The sequence below is a fragment of the Schistocerca americana genome, chromosome X (assembly GCF_021461395.2).
Source record: "Schistocerca americana isolate TAMUIC-IGC-003095 chromosome X, iqSchAmer2.1, whole genome shotgun sequence".
Lineage (NCBI taxonomy): Eukaryota > Metazoa > Arthropoda > Insecta > Orthoptera > Acrididae > Schistocerca > Schistocerca americana.
The window spans coordinates 997,298,707-997,319,534 of record NC_060130.1 but is presented as its reverse complement, the minus strand read 5'-3'; the positions used below and the strand labels follow the sequence as shown (position 1 = coordinate 997,319,534).

Here is a 20,828-nt window from a genome sequence, read left to right as displayed (position 1 = left end):
GCCTGGCTGACCACGAGAATAAAAAGGAAAAGCCAGCCACATTAAAACATCCAGCCTAAAAGCATTAGAGTGGAGAACACAAAAAGACAAAAGACCTGCACAAAAAATTATATAGAATGATAAAACCCACCGCCACATATAAAACGTGAAACTGAATTAGCCGATGAGGTGTTGTCAGCTAAAATTAATGGCAACCAGTCCGATAACTGAAGAGTCGGTCGCACGGCAGCCAAAGAAGGACAGCTCACTAAGATACGGGCCACTGTCAGCCAGGCACCACACCACACTGAGGTGGGTCATCATGGTGCAGGAGGTAGCCATGTGTCACCCAAACGTGGCCAATACGGAGCCAACAGAGAACCACAGAGACTCTGCGAGAGGCCCACTTCGAGGTCTTCCACACATTCTTAGTCTCCTTAATGGCACGCAGTTTGTTGTGCAGTACTGACGTTATGCCATTCCGCCTCCCAAAGCTGCTAAATCTTGTGGCATAGTACTTAATGCAGGTCGGTTGCAGAGAAGCCGATCTCCGTAAGCAGTTTCCGCATAGCCTGTTGGCAGACAAACACCACTGAGCGACTGAGGGTAGCACCGGTCGATAGCTTGTAGGCTGCTCAAGGAATCAGTACACAGAAGAAACGAGTCCCCAAGGCATGAATGGATGAGCTCAAGAGCATGAGATATAGCCACCAGCTCGGCAGTGAAAACACTGCAGCCATCGGGCAAGGAATGCTGTTCAATATGTCCTCCATGGACATACACGAATCCAATGTGATCATCAGCCATTGAGCCGTTGGTGTAAACCACTTCATGGCCTCAGTACATGTAAAGAATCTAGAGAAAGTGGCAGCGGAGAGCCGCGGTGTTAACTGAATCCTTAGGGCCATGTGAAAGGTCCAGGTGAAGCCGCGACCTAGGTGCACGTGAATGGACCTCAAGTATAGGTGGTAAAGGCAAAGACTCCAGTTCGGAAAGAAGGCATCGGACATGAACTGTAATTGGAAGATCTGACCAGACCCACCGATGCAGGAGATGAACCACCAGGGCAGGAAAAAGAGACTGTAATTCGGATGCGCAGGAGAACTACAAACGTGTGCAACGTAACTGGCCAGCAGTTGGATATTCTGGATATGGAGGCGGGGGGACTACGGGAGGCACCAACTTGTACAAAGTGACAGGAAATTTTAGATAAAAATCTGGAGTGGGCCTCTGACATCCCACTCCTATAATGTGGCAAGGATATGATGTCACCACGTCGTGTCATACGCTTTTCATAAATCAAAAAAGACAGCAACCAGGTGTTGGCATCTGGAAAAGGCTGTTTTGATGGCAGACTCGAGGGACACAAGGTTATCAGTGGTAAAGTGCCCCTGGTGGAAACTGCCCTGACATGGAGCCAGTAGGACACGTGACTACAGGACCCAACCCAACCGCCGACACACCACATGTTCCAGCAGCTTACAAAGAACATTTGTGAGGCTGGTGGCCTGATAGCTATCCACATCAAGAAGGTTTTTACAGGATTTGAGCGCCGCAATGACAGTGCTCTCCCGCCACTGTGATGGAAAAACCATAGCTCCAGATCTGGTTGAAGATTATGACAAGATGTCGCTTGTAGTCAGATGAGAGATGTTTAATCAGCTGACTGTGGACCCGATATGGCCCAGGAGCTGTGTCAGGGCAATGTGCAAGGGCACTGAGGAGCTCCCACTCTGTAGCTGGGGTATTATAGGATTCACTGTGGCGTATAGTGAATGAGAGGACTTTTCCTTTCAACCGACATTTGGGAGTGCGAAAGGCTGGGGGGTAATTCTACGGCGCAGAGGCTCAAGCATAGGGCTCAGCAAAGTGGTTAGCAATCGTGATTGCGTTGGTAGATAACACGCCATTTATGTTAACACCGGGAACAACTGTTGGGATCTGGTATCTGAGAACACATTTGATCCTTGTCCAGACTTGGGAAGGTGACGTATGGCACCCAATGGTCGAGACGAGGCTCTCCCAACACTCCTGCTTCTGTCGTTTGATAAGTTGGCGAATGTGGTCATGGAGCTGTTTAAAGGGCATGAGGTGTTCCAAGGAAGGGTGCTGCTTATGCCACTGTAGAGCTCACCGACGCTCCTTAATTGCTTCACCGACTTCCGCCAACCACCAAGGGACTGCCTTTCGCCAGGGGCACCCTGAAGAGCAAGGTATCGCATTTTCTGTCACAGAAAGGACTGTTCAACCAACACATCAATGTTCCCGTGTGGGGGAGATTCAGCAGTGACTGTAGAGGTTGAAGTTTCCCAGTCCGCCTTGTTTTCAGCCCATCTGGGCAGGCGTCTGTATGCCTGATACCAGGGCAGTGATAATCAAGACGGGGAAGTGGTCACTTCCAGACAGGTCGTCATGTGCTCTTCAGCTGATAGATGGGAGAAGTCCTGGGATGCAGATTGATAAATCAATGGCCAAGTAACTACCATGAGCCACACTGAAATGTGTGGTGGCCCCAATATTTAAGAGGCAGAGGTCAAACTGTAACAGTAAGACAGTACAGTTTCGACATCTCTGCCTTGGTCAATAAGCACAGTGCCACCCAACAAGGGGTTAGGGGCGTTAAAATCTCCCAAAAGTAGGAAAGGTTTAGGGAGCTGATCAATCAGTGCAGCTAATACATTTAGGAGTACTGCGCCATCTGGAGGAAGATATACATTGCAGACAGTTATTTCCTGTGTCGTCCTTATTCTGCTAGCCACAGCTTCAAGAGGTGTTTGAAGGGGCACAGTTTCACTACAGACTGAGTTTAGAACATAAACGCAAACTCCACCTGACACTTGATTATAGTCGCTACAGTTCCTGTAATATCGCTTATAGCTGCAGAGGGCAGGGGTCTGCATTGCTGGGAACCAGGTTTCCTGGAGGGCAATGCAGAAAGCAGATGTAAAGCTTAACAGCTGCCGTATCTCAGCCAGGCGGTGGAAAAAATGGTCACAAATCCACTGAGGATGTCGTCATCTTGAGACTGGGAAGGAATGTAACATTCAATGAGGCAGTTTACGCCTCACGGTCACCTACTGCCACCGACTTTTTGCCTAAGCAGTCAATATCCATTATGTCTGAGCGTCCAGCGAGATCTAGGTCCTCAGCGGACGCCAGAATCTCCACCTCATCCACAGACGCAGAGCTTTTAGGTAGCAGTGGTGTGGGTGCCACCTCAATTCCCTTGGTCTTGGGGATCTTCTTTTTGGCTTTCTCTAGCTGCTCCTTGGGTTTCCCTGGCTGGGAGGACTTCACCGATTCAGTCTCTGTGACTGAGGATGAGTGTGAAGCCCTACAACCAGCTGCTTTTTAGCTCTTCAGCCACTGCCGGGTGTCATCTTTACCACTAGTAGCAACCTGGGAAGGGAGTGGCCCAAGGGACCCCTTCCTAGCAAGAGGAGCTGAAGAAGACTTTCACTTCTCCGGTGCAGAAGTGGCGACTGATATCCCCGATTGTTGGGGGGAGTGTTGCTCTTGAAGTAGGTGGTGCAGGAACAACAGGGAGGGGGCATGTGTAGTCTTACGGCTCTGAGAGGTGACAGGTTGGTGGAGCTGACAGAGCTAGAACTGTTGTAGCATTGGCGTAAGACAATGTCATACATACAGGATGTAGCCGTTCGAATTTCCTCTTAGCATCAGCGTAGGTCAGTCGGTCCAGGGTCTTATATTCCATGATTTTCCTCTCTTTCTGTAAAATCCTGTAGCCTGGTGACCATGGTGAATGATTATCTTCGCAGTTGACACAGATGGGAGGTGGGGCACATGGAGTATTGAGATGCGATGGTCGTCCACAATCTCGACTGGTGGGGCTGGAAGTACAGCGGAATACTTATGGCCGAACCTCCAACACTTAAAGCACCACATCAGGGGAGGGATATAGGCTTGATGTCACAGCGGTAGACCATCATCTTGACCTTATCGGGTAATATATCACCCTCTAAGGTCAAGATGAAGGCGCCGGTGGCAACCTGTTTATCCCTTGGACCCTGGTGGGCATGCCAAACGAAATGTACACCTCGCCGCTCTAAATTGGCGCGCAGCTCATCGTGGGACTGCAAAACAAAGTCCCTGTGTAATATGAGAGCCAGGGTCATATACAAGCTCTTATGGTTACAGAAACATCCCCCAGCTTGTCACAAGCAAGTAAACCCTGTGACTGGGCAGAGAATGCTGTTTTGATCAAGACTGACCCAGATTTCATTTTGGACAAGCCCTCCGCCTCCCCAAACTTGTCCTCTAAATGCTCAACAAAAACTGTGGCTTCATCATCATGAAAGATTTCCCATCAGCTATCGTACATACAAGGTACCAGGGTGAATAAAATTCGCTGCCATCCTTAGCCTGGTGTTCCTCCCATGGTGTCGCCAGGGAGGGGAATGATTTGGGATCATACTTCCTTGCATTGTACTGAGACTTTGAACACTGCTGGCATTTGATCACCAACAACTGATAACGTGGTACACTTCATCGCACATCATCTGCCCTGGTGCCACCCACTCCGACCAGGGTCCCTCCCCAAGGGCGCCACCCAGCCACAGCGAAGGCCACCTGGCAGGATGGCCATTGCTTGGAGTCCCGATGCCCCAGGGTCACGGGCATATACTCCTTGGCATATGTGGGGAGTTAAGGGCGTAGGCATCAGTGGAGCCATCCCTGTGTAGTCGGGGGTACCACAACAGACTGGCTACCTTGCTGGATATGAGGTGTAAAGAATTCCATGGTCATTGTCGGCGCAGGAAACGACACTGCATAGTGGATGAAGGAAAACACACTCAGGAAGGTGTCCTCACTCAAGAAATGGAGGATGAGCAGGACTACAGTGCCGTGACGAGAAAGTGGGCTAAAAATCCCAATGCACGATGCACCATGTAAGGCGCCCTTCCCCAACTGGCTCGCTCTTCAAGAAAATTTTGAAAAATGGAGGTCAAACCCTACAGGGGATGATCACATAAAGGCCGAAAAGTGTGACACTCCTTGCAGTCACCTCTTATGACAGGTCGGAATACTTCACGCCTATTCTAACCCCCAGGCCTGCAGGGGGGAAATTTTGGTCATATGTAAATGATGTTAGTGGCACCACAGTGAGTGTCAAGGCACTCACTGGTGAAACAGGAACTGAAATTGTGGGTAGTGAAGCAAAAGCAAAAATGGGCAACTCCGTTTTAAAATGTCCCTATACGAAAGAAAACCCCAAGAATTCCCCCAATTCAATTCTCATTCCACTGAAAAGAGGAGAAACAGAATGTCAGTGGAACGGAGGTACAGTTTCAGTTCAATTCAATTGATTGCCATGAATTTGAGACCTGTTACTGTTCAGTACTCATGGTGACTTAACACTGCTTACTAAACATATACACAATTTTAAACTATGTTAACAGCATAATCAGAATATTGAAAATTTAATCAAATAATAATAACAACATAAAAATAAAAGGAATTACTTGAAGTTCTATGTTGATAACTTCCAGCTTCTATTAGTACTCATGTTACTGACAAGCTCTGAGGAACTCTAGGCTTGCTGACTAACAACAACTACACCTACTCCTAGACCTCACTGTTGCTACACTATTCTACATTGCTCACACAGGTGTGTGTGTGTGTGTGTGTGTGTGTGTGTGTGTGTGTGTGTGTGTCTCGGCAATCCTGGAGTCTACGCATACCTGTTTGAGAGACCACTGCATTTTATATTTACATATGTATATATGTATATATTTTAATGCTCCTCTTAATTTTATGTATACTGACATTTATTTGGCATCCTTACTGTGCACTTAACACTATAGAAAAAAACTGAGCAGTTGCCTTTTAGATATTCAATGTGAAATGATTAACTGTAGTCCACAAATTTCTCTTCACTTACAACACTAACTGGGAATGGTGACAGCTGAAAATGACACTAGAATGCAAATGTTTGGTCTACAGACCATAACCTGTTAATAGGTGCAACATACCTCGATTAGGGGCAGTTTTGTGCAATTTGAATCTGTTCCTAATGGTTGGAAATATGTTATATACCCATTTTGCTGTGCATCTCATGTCCCAGTCAGATCGCCATTCACCTAACTTTCAATCTTGTAAATGTCTTATCAGTAATGTGAGCTCCTGTGATCTCTTACCCACAAAATTACTGTTCATGCAACAACCAATTCATCACCACCTGTAACAACGATATCCATTGGACATATGCCAAGAATCTCCAGTAAACCCTCAAGAGGCTTAGTTCCAAAAGGCGCCAGCGAGCCTCAGAAGTGTGCTCCACCGAATTCATCCCAGTTTCCATTTGCAGCTCTCCAGTCAAAGTCAATGAAACCAGCAGGTAGCAGTGAAGCCCATAACAATGTTGAAGATTGCTTTCTGACATGACCATATAACATGCAGCAGTAATTTATTGTCAGCAGTGCAAGCATGGCAGTCTTGTGTGCGATTTTAGCTTCTTTCTGAGTAACAGATTTTACATATTCTAGAAAGTTCACCTTGTGTAAGAGAATGCCCAGATACCTGCAAACAGTTCTGCCCTTTATAAGGATGCCATCAAACTTCAGCAGTGGTTTTCTGGTGAGAGAAAATATCTGGGCTTCAGAAGTGTGTGTGTTTTTACGAACAGCTATAATTAGTGTGTTTCCTGTGCACCAACGCTGTATCTGAAGTAGCACATCATTCTTGTTTTCTTCAAGTTTCGTCCTGGTGTCCACAGACACCACCACTAGGATCTCACTCTTATATGCAAAAAGATCTTCAGCAGTATCCGCCATGCCTAACAGATGTAACAGGGGTTGTTGTTGTTGTTGTTGTTGTTGTTGTTGTTGTTGTGGTCTTCAGTCCTGAGACTGGTTTGATGCAGCTCTCCATGCTACTCTATCCTGTGCAAGCTCCTTCATCTCCCAGTACCTACTGCAACCTACATCCTTCTGAATCTGCTTAGTGTATTCATCTCTTGGTCTCCCTCTACGATTTTTACCCTCCATGGTGCCCTCCATTGCTAAATTTGTGATCCCTTGATGCCTCAAAACATGTCCTACCAACCGATCCCTTCTTCTAGTCAAGTTGTGCCACAAACTCCTCTTCTCCCCAATTCTATTCAATACCTCCTCATTAGTTACGTGATCTACCCACCTTATCTTCAGCATTCTTCTGTAGCACCACATTTCGAAAGCTTCTATTCTCTTCTTGTCCAAACTAGTTATCGTCCATGTTTCACTTCCATACGTGGCTACGCTCCATACAAATACTTTCAGAAACGACTTCCTGACACTTAAATCAATACTCTATGTTAACAAATTTCTCTTCTTCAGAAACGCTTTCCTTCCCATTGCCAGTCTACATTTTATATCCTCTCTACTTCGACCATCATCAGTTATTTTGCTCCCTAAATAACAAAACTCCTTTACTACTTTAAGTGTCTCATTTCCTAATCTAATTCCCTCAGCATCACCTGATTTAATTTGACTACATTCCATTATCCTCGTTTTGCTTTTGTTAATGTTCATCTTATATCCTCCTTTCAAGACACTGTCCATTCCGTTCAACTGCTCTTCCAAGTCCTTTGCTGTCTCTGACAGAATGACAATGTCATCGGCGAACCTCAAAGTTTTTACTTCTTCTCCATGAATTTTAATACCTACTCCGAATTTTTCTTTTGTTTCCTTAACTGCTTGCTCAATATACAGATTGAATAACATCGGGGAGAGGCTACAACCCTGTCTCACTCCTTTCCCAACCACTGCTTCCCTTTCATGCCCCTCGACTCTTGTAACTGCCATCTGGTTTCTGTACAAATTGTAAATAGCCTTTCGCTCCCTGTATTTTACCCCTGCCACCTTCAGGGTTTCAGTACCAACAAGGAACCTCCCCATCGCACCCCCCTCAGATTTAGTTATAAGTTGGCACAGTGGATAGGCCTTGAATAACTGAACATAGATCGATCGAGAAAACAGGAAGAAGTTGTGTGGAACTATGAAAAAATAAGCAAAATATACAAACTGAGTAGTCCATGCGCAAGATATGCAATATCAAGGAGAGATGAGATCAGGAGTGCCGTGGTCCCCTGGTTAGCGTGACCAGCTGCGGAACGAGATATCCTTGGTTCCAGTCTTCCCTTGAGTGAAAATTTTAACTTTTTATTTTCAGTTTATGTGACAAACTCTTATGTTTTCATCACTTTTTTGGGAGTGATTATCACATCCACAAGAAAACCTAAATCGGGTAAGGTAGAAGAATCTTTTTACCCATTCGCGAAGTGTACTAGTTGGGTGGGTCGACAACATATTGCTGTCATGTGACGCACATGCTGTCGCCAGTGTCGTATAGAATATATCAGACGTGTTTTCCTGTGGAAGAATCGCTTGACCTATGACCTTGCGATCAAATGTTTTCGGTTCCCATTCGAGAGGCACGTCCTTTCGTCAACTAATCGCACGGCTTTGTGGTGCGGTCACAAAACACAGACACTAAACTTGAAACTTTCTTGACACTAAACTTATTACAGTGAACAGAGACGTCAATGAACGATTGGACAGATCATAACTTTGCGAAAATAAAGAGAGTAAACTTTTCACTCACGGGAAGGTTTGAACTAAAGACCTCTCATTCAGCAGCTGCTCACGCTAACCACAGGACCACGGCGCTCCTGAGCTCACGCTCTCCTTGATATTGCCTATCTTGCACATGGACTACTCAGTTTGTATATTTTGCTTATTTTTTCATAGTTCCACACAACTTCTTCCTGTTTTCTCGATTGATGTGTGTTCAGTTTTTGAAGGCCTATCCACTGTGCCAACTTATAACTAAATCTGAGGGGGGTGCGATGGGGAAGTTCCCTTGTAAGATTCCAGAACAATGGACCACATATGGAGCCTTGATGACAACCCTTAGCGATAGTTTTGATTGCTGTTTCTGCTCTGCAGGCCACTGGACCCTATGCCCACTACAATGGTCTATAGACATCCCCAAGATCACTGCCGTGCACAAACATCGCAGGGCACTGAAAATTATAGAATTCGCTTCATGAGCACAGTGCATACTTCGTTGGCAAATTTTCTATAATCTGAGGAGATCTATTACCAGTATCATCGATAAACTTCCCTTTTCTGAACACACATTGGTACTGGCTCAGACCCGAAAGCTCCCTGTGCACCTACAACCCATCACGAAGCAGATGTTCCTAAACTTTGGCCAAGATGCTTAATAAGCAAAAGATCTATAGCTTTTCAGTGATGTTATGTCTTTATTCTCTCCCTTCTTAACCACTACTGCCCTGTTTTCCAGATCACCAGCATCCTACCTATTTGCTGCACCTCATCAAGAAACTGCAAAAATCATTAAAACTGAAAATGCTTCCGGGCCTAATGTTGTATGTCCACTCCCAACACAATCATTGTCAAGTTTTTCATGAGTGGCACACAGAAGGAATGCCAGTAATAACCAGAATATTCAAACCCATAGAAAGACTGGTTTTCAGATAGCAGCTAGGCGAGATCTGGAAGAGCTATGTGGCATGCTATTTACGAAAGAGCCACAGCTGCTTGCTTAGCCCACTACTGTGAACGGCTGAGCCCACAGACAATGTCTGTGCCATTGGTGGCACTCTTCACTCATGAGCTGCAACACCACTGAAACACTATCAATGTCATCCAGTGACAGGGATATTAAACATTGGAATCCCTATCAGATTCCATACTGAATTTGAGGCTGAGTTACCTCCTCTTTTAGCTATTACCTACCACAGATCCCACAAACAAAAAACTGTGCTCAATATTTGGAGGAAAGCAAAAGTCACACCCACCTACAAGAAGGGTAGCAGAAGTGGTCCATAAAACTACTGTCCAATATTCTTTCCATCCATTTGTTGTAGAATTAAAGATTACTGAGGTACCTCAAACAGAAAGACCTCCTCCTCCATGGTAACCAGCATGGATTCTGAAAACTTTGATCAAGTGAAACCCAAGTCACATTTTTTTTTCCTCATGTGACATCCTGAAAGCTATGGAGCAAAGCAATCAGGTAGGTTTAGTATTTGACATCTGAAAAGCATCTGACTCAATATGACACCAACATTTATTAATGAAAGTATGATCATATCGAGTATCAAGCTAAATCTGTGACTGGACTGAGGAATGTTTGGTACACTTGGATGGAAAGTCATCGATAGATGTAGAAGTAATTCTGAATATGCCTCATGGAAGTATGATGAGACCCATATTGTTCAAGTTTTATACAAATGACCTTGTAGACAATATTAACAGTAACCTCAGACTATTTGCAGGACTTGGAGTTATCTATAATGAAGTATTGTTTGACAGAGGCTGCATAAATGTTCAGTCAGATCTTGACAAAATTTTGAAGTGGTGCACAGATTGGTAAATTGCTTTAAACATTCGGAAGTGTAAAACTGTGCACTTAAAAAAAAAAAAAACTTGCATATCATAACTGTAATATCAATGAGGCACAGTTGTAATCTGCCAACTCATACAATACTCTGGTGCACCAATTTGTAAAGAAATGAAACAATGATCACATGGATTCAATTTAATATAATCCATTATGGAGTCGAGGTAGCAGTGATAACCACATGGATTCAAGCTGTGGGTAAAGCAGATGGCAGGTGGTTCACTAGCAGAATACTACAGAAGAAAAAAAACCAAGTCTACAAAGGAGACTGCATAGAAAACACTTGTGCAACCCATCCTAGAATATTGCTAAAGTCTGTGGGACCCACAAAAAGTAGGACTAACTGGGCATATAGAACAAATACAAAGAAGGGCAGCACTAATAGTAACTGGTTTGTTCAACCTATGGGAGACTTATGAACATGGCTGAAGAACTGAACTAGAAGACATTTCAAGACAGACACAAACAATCGAGTGAAAACTTACGAAGTTTCAAGAAACAGTTTTAAATGATGAATTTAGGAATATATTACAAGTCCCTATATACCACTCCTATAGGGGTCACAAATTCAAGATTCGACTAATTACAGCATTTAAGCAATAATTCCACCTCTCCTCCATACATGAATGGAACAGTAAAAAACACTAATAACTGCTACAATGGGCTGTAACCCCCTGACATGCGCTTCACAATGGTTTGCTGAGTATAGATGTATTCACTAATTTTTTGGTCATAGATGTAAATTACATGAATACTAATGGCCCAACAATCTTATACTTTAAGCTCTGGCATAAGAAATACAACTGGTAAGCTATAATCTCAATCTTTTTCTGAACAAAAGCTTCCCATTTGTGACTCCAAACTCAATTTCTAGAATAATTTACAGAATAGCAACTACCATTGTGTGCTGAGTTCTGAAGCAGCTTTGCCATTTTTACTAAATGTTGCCTGGAACTTGCATGACATGGTGACAAATCTAGTGCATTGACATTAGCACACCTCAACTGGTTGAGTACATATAGTTTCACTTCAAGCCTGAGAAAACCAGCCTTGACATGTTCTGGCAACATAAGTGAACATTAAGTAAGTATACACACAGCCATTATCTTATCTGGTCAAACTCTCTTCATGGTGTTTTCTGCATCTACTACACATCATTGTCATCCTTACTTTACATCTTTGGAGTCATTTCATGACGTTACTCCCAGCTGTTTAATGTGAGAGTGTAGCATTTGCATTAATATTTATGCACATCAACAAATCAAAGCAAGAAGTAATGCAAATACAGTTAACACCACTGTTGCCCCCAGTAGACAAGGGTTTGAGTCCATCACAGTTTAAGTCCACCAGCAACTGTACAAAGCCTATTACTTACAAACTAACATTCTTAGAGATGATATGAAAGCTACCATCAACTTACATTCAAGAAAGAAAAACTGAAAATTTGCAAGTTTGCGTCAAAAGTAAATAATGTGTTCATAATATATTTAAAAAGTTTCTGAAGCATTGTGTAGTGTGTATTTGCACTGGCTAAAGTTAGTCACTTACTCCACATTTATCATTTCTTATATTTAAGCACTTGGCATTTTACCTCTAAACAAGGGAAATGAAAGTAATGATGTTTTATGTAGGGCAGTCCCGTGCGTGGTGATCAGCACTTGTACAAAGTGTCAGTGTGCCATTCTCATTTGGGGAACAAAGGTTGTCCCCATATGCAGATATGCTTAAAATGCATTTAAATCCACCAATCATTTCTAAAAACGATATCATGACACACTAAACTATGAAACAAAATCAAGTAATATAAATGCTGAACTGTCTTGACAAGCTATTCATTCACAGCATGTTGATCTCTTGTCGCCAACACTTTGGAGAAGAAAACCAACAGTTCACGAAATTTAAAAATGAGCTTACATTAGTGTCAGCATCAGTGAGGATGGTAGGCAAACCTCCAGCAAAACCAAAGGTCACCCTTATGTCAGTATCTAAAACATGCTGAACTGAAAATTGCACAGCACGAACTTCAGAGAATGGTGGCTCATCCTGCCGCACGAGGAAACCATATGTTAATCCGCAATGCCCTATGCACAGTCTGGTGAGAAACTTTACTTCCATTGGTGTGGTTGGTATGACGTCTGCCATGCCTACTAGGTTGATCTGTGCAACTGCAATTTGTTGCTCACCACTTCCAATCATTCATCACGCACGATTCTTCTGTCAGACAATCAGATGGCATCACAATCAGATGGCATCACGCAAGGTGACAACACTCAAACGTACAACACCACCCCCACATGCTTCTTTGGCTGCTTTGTCAGCTGAGTCATTTCCTTGCGTTCCGAAGTCTCCAGGTACCCATCAAAAGACCACCACCTTGCCTCTGAGATAGATCAACTTTAAGGTGTCATAGATGAATCAACATGTCTACTGGACACACACGGTGGAACACTTTTAGCACACTGAGCAAGTCAGATGAGAAACCTTGTACTGTGATGCCTCTGAATCCATTCCATTGCCACCATTATGTCTTATAACTCCACACGATAGTTTGTGAATTGTTCCAGAAGGTGTACTTGGGAAACCCTATCAGTGAAACCAACTGAACAGCCAAGAGCATTCCCTTGCTGGGATTCAACCATATGTATAATGATTAAATGATGGCACTTACTTAAAATTGAAGAAAACAAATTTGTAAAAACAATCTCGAATACAAGTTAACTTGTAATGTGTTGAGCTTGAAATCAGATCAAGACTCTGAAGATAAGATGGCAATTTGTTCCATCCCCAGCTGGATATTCTGAAGTCCAATATATCAAGATATATGAGACAGACAGTGGGAGGGATACTTAATGGCTTGGTTACAGGCAGCTGATTCCTGAACACCCGCTCAAAGTTGTGGTTGCCCACCGCACTACATGTCCATGACTGAGGCAATGATAAGACTTTTCAGGACCGGTCAAGCCAGAAGGAGGAGCTGCCAAATCTGGAGTGGTGGTTCACCATTCTCTGCACACTGATTCTGAACTGGGTTGGTCCCTTATGTCTCAGATGATATACAAATGCCCTCATGGTGGACAGCACATACCATGTTGAGGTAAAAAGTATGTGCTCATCCACAAACACAATGCTGTAATCTAATCATGATCTAACAAATGCCGTAAGAAATTGCATAAGGCAGTACCTGACAGCTCACCCACATCTTTCCGTCGAGGTATTTCAAAATATTCAATGATTTTATGTCCTTTGTTTGCTGGTCTTTCAGGTGTGGGAGCCAGGTTAGTTTTGAGTTAAATAGTAGATTAAAAAAAACATTATTGTCTTTAAAATTTAGAATACTGTTCCCCACTGTGAGCACTAATTCGTTAAAACCATGATGAGCACAGTTAAAATTAAGAAGTAGTCTTGTGTAGTGAGAACCTAAAACCAGTTTTATTGTTTCATGTTTCCAGCTTCTTGACTGTCAGCCATAGTTCTCACATGAGTACACTGCCTAGGGGGACCCCATTCTGTTTAACATAAAGAGTCACGTGAGGCATCAGAAATGCTAAAGAGAAAGTATCTAGCACTGAGGGAGAACTGAATAAGAAGCAGCAGTCATGAACATAGTTCCTCATTCATGAAGTTGGCAAAGGATGTTTTACCTCCAAGTGGTGTCATATACCTTTTCATGGTCACAATGTCACTAAATGGATTCAGCATAAGAGACACTCCTGTCTCACTGACTATAGTGGAATTAAGTTTTAAAGGGTGGAATGGTTGCACCTGAAACCACACTGAAAGTGGCACATGTGAACTCTGGATTCAAGCAGCGAGATAAGGCAGCATTCGAACATGCGTTCTTGAGTCTCACCCATACAGCTGGTAAGGGCTACACTCCAGGAACTCTGATGGTAGATACAACCTATACCTGGTTTCCATATGAGAATTAATGTTGCCTCTTTCCAAGTGGTTGGGTACTAGTCATCAAACAACATCTGATTGGAATAAGATAGGAGCTCATCTTTGGCCCTAGGGCACAGATGACTATGGCATAATGAACCTGATCCAGTCCTGGAGCAATGTCTCTGGCTGCGGACAGAGCTGATTCTGGTTCCTACATGGAGAATGGACGATTGTAGAACTCCTTATTACACAAAAAGAAACAGAGCCTTCTTGTCTCTACAGTTCTACAGAACACCTGGAACTCTAGAGTTTGCCACATGACACAGCTAAAAACCTGAGCCACATTTCTAGGTACATAAATACCCCATTTCTCATCAAAACCATAAGGGGAGGTGTACAGCACCTGCTGAAATCCTCCAAACTGATTCTCAAACTCTCACAGTGGAAACTGATCGACTGATGGAAGTGGTGAATTCCTTTCAGCATTCCTTTTATCACTCACCTTGCTTGTACTCTCGCAGCCCTGAAGGCAAAAGATTTTTTGCAGTTGGACAGTGTTTGAATTTCTCCAAAGCTGAATGCCTGGCTCTGACTGCCTGTGACATTATTTATTCCACCAAGGAACGGGTTGTCATCTGAGATGGTTACTAGACTGGCAAATGAAATCGACAGCAGCTCAGTGGATCAGATAGGTTATATGATCCACAATCTCCTGGGCACAGTCCTGTTTGAAGATGGCCTGCTGACTGTATCATGACCAATTTGCCCTTTAGAGCATCCATCATTGCAGTCTCAACCTGTCACTGTACCACTTAGCAGGTGGAAACACACAAGAAAGTGTGTTTCACTGGAATAAAAATCTGCAGCCTCTTCCCCTGGACAGAGTCTGCAATAGCTGGAGAGCAAAAACAAAGGTCAATTGCTGAAGATCTTGTAGCTGTAGAAAAGAAAGAGTCCTCTGACTACAGTTCAGAAGTCAGATACTCTCTGAATGGATGAAGCACTCAATAATTCAACCCCTTGGGGCACGTGGTAGCTGAGCCTTCCAGCACACTACATGCACTGAAGTCACTTGAGAGAATGGGTGGAGCGAGTACCTGGAAAAGCTGTCAGTGCATCTACAACCAGCATATCATGCAGTGGAAACTATAAAGAACACATTGTGATTTTAGCAGGCACAAAAGCTTCCAATTCAATTACTTGGACAGCAGTGGTAAGAGGGTCGGGAGAGGAGTGGTACCTCTCATCAATTACAACAGCCACCCCATCTTTAGTCCTGTCTCCAATCCTGACTAGTCCGTAGTCCCTTAATGCAGGTGTGCCAGTAACTTTCAAATGAGTTTATTGTAATCGGATGCAGAATAATCTCTCCTTGGTCATGAGATGCAGTTCTCCCATATGCAATCGCATCTGAAACTGAAAATAATGAGGTGGATGCACAGGCCATACCCCCATTGCCAGCAATAAGACTGCACGAAACTTATTTTATTGTATTATGTATCCAAATCTTGTCATTTTCATGCACCTGTGCAAGCCATCCAATAGTGAAAGGGTTTAAAGTTCAGGGAATGATGATTGAAAACTAAGATTAAGTTTCTTACACGAAGTAATAGATGTTCCAGTCTCTCTAAATAAATAAACAGTGCCATTAAGAATGTTACACAATACTCATGAGCAACTGGATTGGGGACTGTCATTGTGTTTTGAATAGAATAGTGTGTCACATAACTGGAATCTCTTCAGACCTTATACTGACCATCAGCTTTACAGTAACACATGATGAGCAAAATGCATGATAGCAGCACATCTGGTCAAGGCCAGGACACTCCATCTCAGATGTTCTAGTGATTGTGAATCTCATGTGCCATCATGTAAATGATAAGCCCAAAGGTACTTTGATTCAGAGAAAACTACTAGTATCAATGCCAATTGCCACTGACATCAACTTGATAGTATCCCATCAAAGATAAATAGAAATTTGAATATCAAATACATAGGCCTCTGTGAGCAAACGTCTCACCAATTCAAAGCTAGATAGCCATACCATACAGAACTGTCCCCCAATTATGAAGTGCAGAAGCCACAGCCTCCACACATGCACCTCTTCTCTCTACATGGACTATGACACAGATTAACATATGGGCAAGAACACTGCCATTGACACTGAGCATGGAGACAGTGTCCAACTATCATTACACGTCACATATTAGCATACACTTAAGCTTCTCTCATACAGTTGTGCATTTAAATGAAATAAGTTTGTGACACTGAATGGTACAGGAGCCTTTTACCCAGCCACATGCAGATGTTTGTTCACTTACATCATGCCACTGGCAATTCCTTCAGCAAAACAATGCACAACTGTATCAATCCTAAATTGTCAGGTCACCTGACCTAAATATTATTTAGTGCATCTTGGACCCAGCTCTAACCAATCTCCATGAATTGTGGGTGCTCTCGAGTGGTCACGAATGAGAAGGGCTTCCCAACACTTTTGGACTCTCAAAGTAGATACTACAATGTGTTATTGCTACCTCACTACCATCAAGGTCAAAGTGGGTGCTATATTTTACTATAGGCAGGTGAAATTCTACTGCTCATAATCATAAAAACTGCCCAATGATTCATTTACATACAACCTTATACTGAAGGCATAATACTTCTTTGCTTTTTAAAAGGTCCCAATGCCCTGATTAAAGTCCCAAGCCAGGCCAAGGATTTTTTGTGTCACTTATCACTTTTTTCCATCTCTGTCAATGAACTGTTAATCTGAAAAATGTCAAGTTACACCATGGTTCAGGTGCCCCTGTAACTGACCTGGTAGGTGTATTCAAAGGTCAATCTGCAGGTTGTGTAAATTATTACTTAGAATGGGCTTCACAAGCTAAATGATTCTCTCTATCACTTGGATAGGAGGTTTTTACTTTTTTTTATGTGTACAACAGCTTAACTCTTCAGTGAATATCCACAGTGACTCAAACTTATAAGTAGTGAAATCAGCTTTTATTGCAATATTTGTAGTACCAACTTTTTTATATTGCTGTATTCTATAAACTCAAATCTCTGTGCTTCTGTCCACAACTTCCATTGGCCTTCTTCCTGCATCCCATAGACTGTGTGAATTATGGAATACTTTTAAGTGAAATTGGACAGGGAAGAGAGAGAATACTACAGTGACCACAGCAGTGCTATCTTTGCACAAACTTCAAAGCAAAATAACTGTTTCAGTTTACTGTTTCCTCTCGAGAAAGTGCAAACTTAATGTTATTTCACAAAGACCTTTTAAGCCAAAAGTTGGCTATCAAGAGAAATAAACACTGCAGAATGATTACAGTATGCATATCACTTCATTAGTATGAAATTATTGTACTGAATAAAAATCCATGAACAAGTTTATTTAGTTATGATTTCTGGCTTACAAATACTGGAACAACACCTATGCTTCCCAGTAAAATACACAGTAATGTGTTTATTTAGCCTTAAAGGAAATAATTAACTACTTGGATACCATTCAGTTACAACAGTTTAAACTGGTCAGTTTAGTTTTTTTAAGGCTGCAATGCTGTCCATCACATCTAGCAGCAGAAATTAAAACAATGTTTCTAATAGTACACTGCCCTTGAATAACAATTTATTTGAATGGTCTCCAGTCGATATGCAAAATTTAAACACCAGAACACTTTCAAATAAAGTTAGGAATGTACTAATATTTGCTCTCTGTGTCCCTTTCAAGAAATATTAAATGGATGTCACACATCCCTAATATGCCTCTATTAATATAAACAACGTAAAAGCATCATGTTGGCCAAATCATTGGCATAGCTTTATCACATAAGCGTTGTAAATGTGTTGGTTGACCTAAGCGGCAGAGAGAGATATATATATATATATATATATAAAAATGAATAACAAAAGGTTAGTATGAATAAGCCGCTATCAAAGAAGAACCAACATTTTGCATTAGCAAAGGTATCTATAACCCGGGAATTTTAACACTACCAAAAATTACCATGCATATGTAAGCATACAAATCTCATTTACTTCAATCCGAGCCTCTGAGGATAAAGTGATAATTTTCTACCGTTGACCTAACAACTGTCATTAGTTAACTGCGTAATGTTGACATGTGCAGTTGTGATTCACATCTATACTTGTGGTACCAAAATGGTCATATTCTATAAACCATCAGAATGGAGTGTATCTTAATACAAGTATAAATATTTTACTTGATGTCCTAGAAAATAAAGTTTTATGTGAAATATATTTCACATTTACATCCATACACTGCAATCCACTGAAGCACATGGCACAGTGTTATAATGTTTAATTTAATATCAAACAGAGAAACATGTTCACATCAACAGTTTCACATAAGAGAAGGCATTTAGTGCTGATAAATAATGGATTGGATTGTCAGCATCTTTAAACACTTGATATGTTGTTAGTCCTTAATTGACATTTAATAGCTATAAATGTGGAAACAAATAGTTCCATCACTGTCAATACAGTTTTAGAGTAAGACAACACAACATATTTCCACGTTTCTGTGCAGCCGGCATATTTGATTGAGTAGCAACCAACCTGAAATGCTTTACGAGTGCTGGAATCTGGTATCGCCATGTTAACCAGCAATCAGGAAAACCATGCAAGAGCAAAAGCATCGGCTTACTTCGTGAACCAGCTTCTACATAATGTAGTTTGGCACCCTGTGGATAATATGGATAATTTAAGGTGATCTGTACAGTGCGTAGACGTGCAACAAACATTACTTCAACACTTACTTTGACTTTTATATACGAATGTTGCCCCAGTGAAGAGTCAACCAGGCATTGAGGAGGTTTCTCTCTATCCTGTAGATTTAGATTTAATGGGCTCCATAATGATCTGACGAGTCTTCGGAAAACAACCCAGCTGCCAATAACACACGATATTGCGTGTATTCGCAATGTATCCCAATGCGATATGCTCACAACACAAGCTTCTTTTTCACTCATTATGTTTGCCGTTCTCCGTGACTGTCACTCACTGCAAAATTTTACCACCAACTACAACCAAGCAATGAACTTTAAAACTGACGTCTACGGGCACGCAGTTGCGTCCTTCACCTCTATGATCAAAGACTTCCAGTACTCAATACTAATCGTCACGTACATGGTTTTGTGATATGAGGATACGGAAAACAGTGACGAAATAATCGCATCAGTTACTGGAACTAGAAATGCGTGCACTAAAGGGGAAAGATGTGAGTCACTGGAACTAGGAATGAGTGCACTAAAGGAGAAAGATGTGAATCACAATCTTTTTGAGAAAATCGTTGTTATAGAATGAGCTAAAATGATATGCAAGTAAAATATTTAAGGTAACTACCATATTTCCCTCCTATATGTGAAAGTGAAACCTTTGTAGTCATCTGACACCAACGAAAGGTGGGAGTTCTTGAGTATTTCTTCTTTTTTTATGCACATTGGCAGTCGCAGTTTCATCTCTTTCAAAGCTTCACATGTTTGTATTTTGTAATTAAAATTGAAGAATAAGTTGTCAGTTGCACTATGAGACCTTCACAGATGGCGCGGTTATTTGTGAGAAACCATTTTAAAAAGTGTAGTATCAGCCTGGTGCAAGAAGTGTAGTTAACTCTCAACGTAGGTAAATGTAAACATAAAAGCGCTTAACATGTGTACAGGCGCGTTTACATTGAGCTCAGAACATGTACAGGGTGTTTCAAAAATGACCGGTATATTTGAAACGGCAATAAAAACTAAACGAGCAGCGATAGAAATACACCGTTTGTTGCAATATGCTTGGGACAACGGTACATTTTCAGGCGGACAAACTTTCGAAATTACAGTAGTTACAATTTTCAACAACAGATGGCGCTGCAAGTGATGTGAAAGATACAGAAGACAACGCAGTCTGTGGGTGCGCCATTCTGTACGTCGTCTTTCTGCTGTAAGCGTGTGCTGTTCACAACGTGCAAGTGTGCTGTAGACAACATGGTTTATTCCTTAGAACAGAGGATTTTTCTGGTGTTGGAATTCCACCGCCTAGAACACAGTGTTGTTGCAACAAGACGAAGTTTTCAACGGAGGTTTAATGTAACCAAAGGACCGAAAAGCGATACAATAAAGGATCTGTTTGAAAAATTTCAACGGACTGGGAACGTGACGGATGAACGTGCTGGAAAGGTAGGGCGACCGCGTACGGCAACCACAGAGGGCAACGCGCAGCTAGTGCAGCAGGTGATCCAACAGCGGCCTCGGGTTTCCGTTCGCCGTGTTGCAGCTGCGGTCCAAATGACGCCAACGTCCACGTATCGTCTCATGCGCCAGAGTTTACGCCTCTATCCATACAAAATTCAAACGCGGCAACCCCTCAGCGCTGCTACCATTGCCGCACGAGAGACATTCGCTAACGATATAGTGCACAGGATTGATGACGGCGATATGCATGTGGGCAGCATGTGGTTTACTGACGAAGCTTATTTTTACCTGGATGGCTTCGTCAATAAACAGAACTGGCGCATATGGGGAACCGAAAAG

The 20,828-nt window shown here is 42.4% G+C and overlaps 1 protein-coding gene across 1 annotated transcript in view; it reads right to left on the bottom strand.

The window, feature by feature from the left end:
- Positions 1-19,553, bottom strand: part of LOC124556689 (epoxide hydrolase 4-like) — a 95,611-nt gene extending 76,058 nt beyond the window's left edge. Inside the window, exons 1-2 of the mRNA XM_047130664.1 lie at positions 19,071-19,553; positions 18,871-18,995 (exon numbers count right to left, since the gene is read on the bottom strand). Coding sequence (XP_046986620.1) covers positions 18,871-18,995; positions 19,071-19,283 — 338 coding nt within the window. The 5' untranslated portion in view covers positions 19,284-19,553. The remainder of the gene's footprint in view (positions 1-18,870; positions 18,996-19,070) is intronic.
- Positions 19,554-20,828: the final 1,275 nt, after the last annotated feature.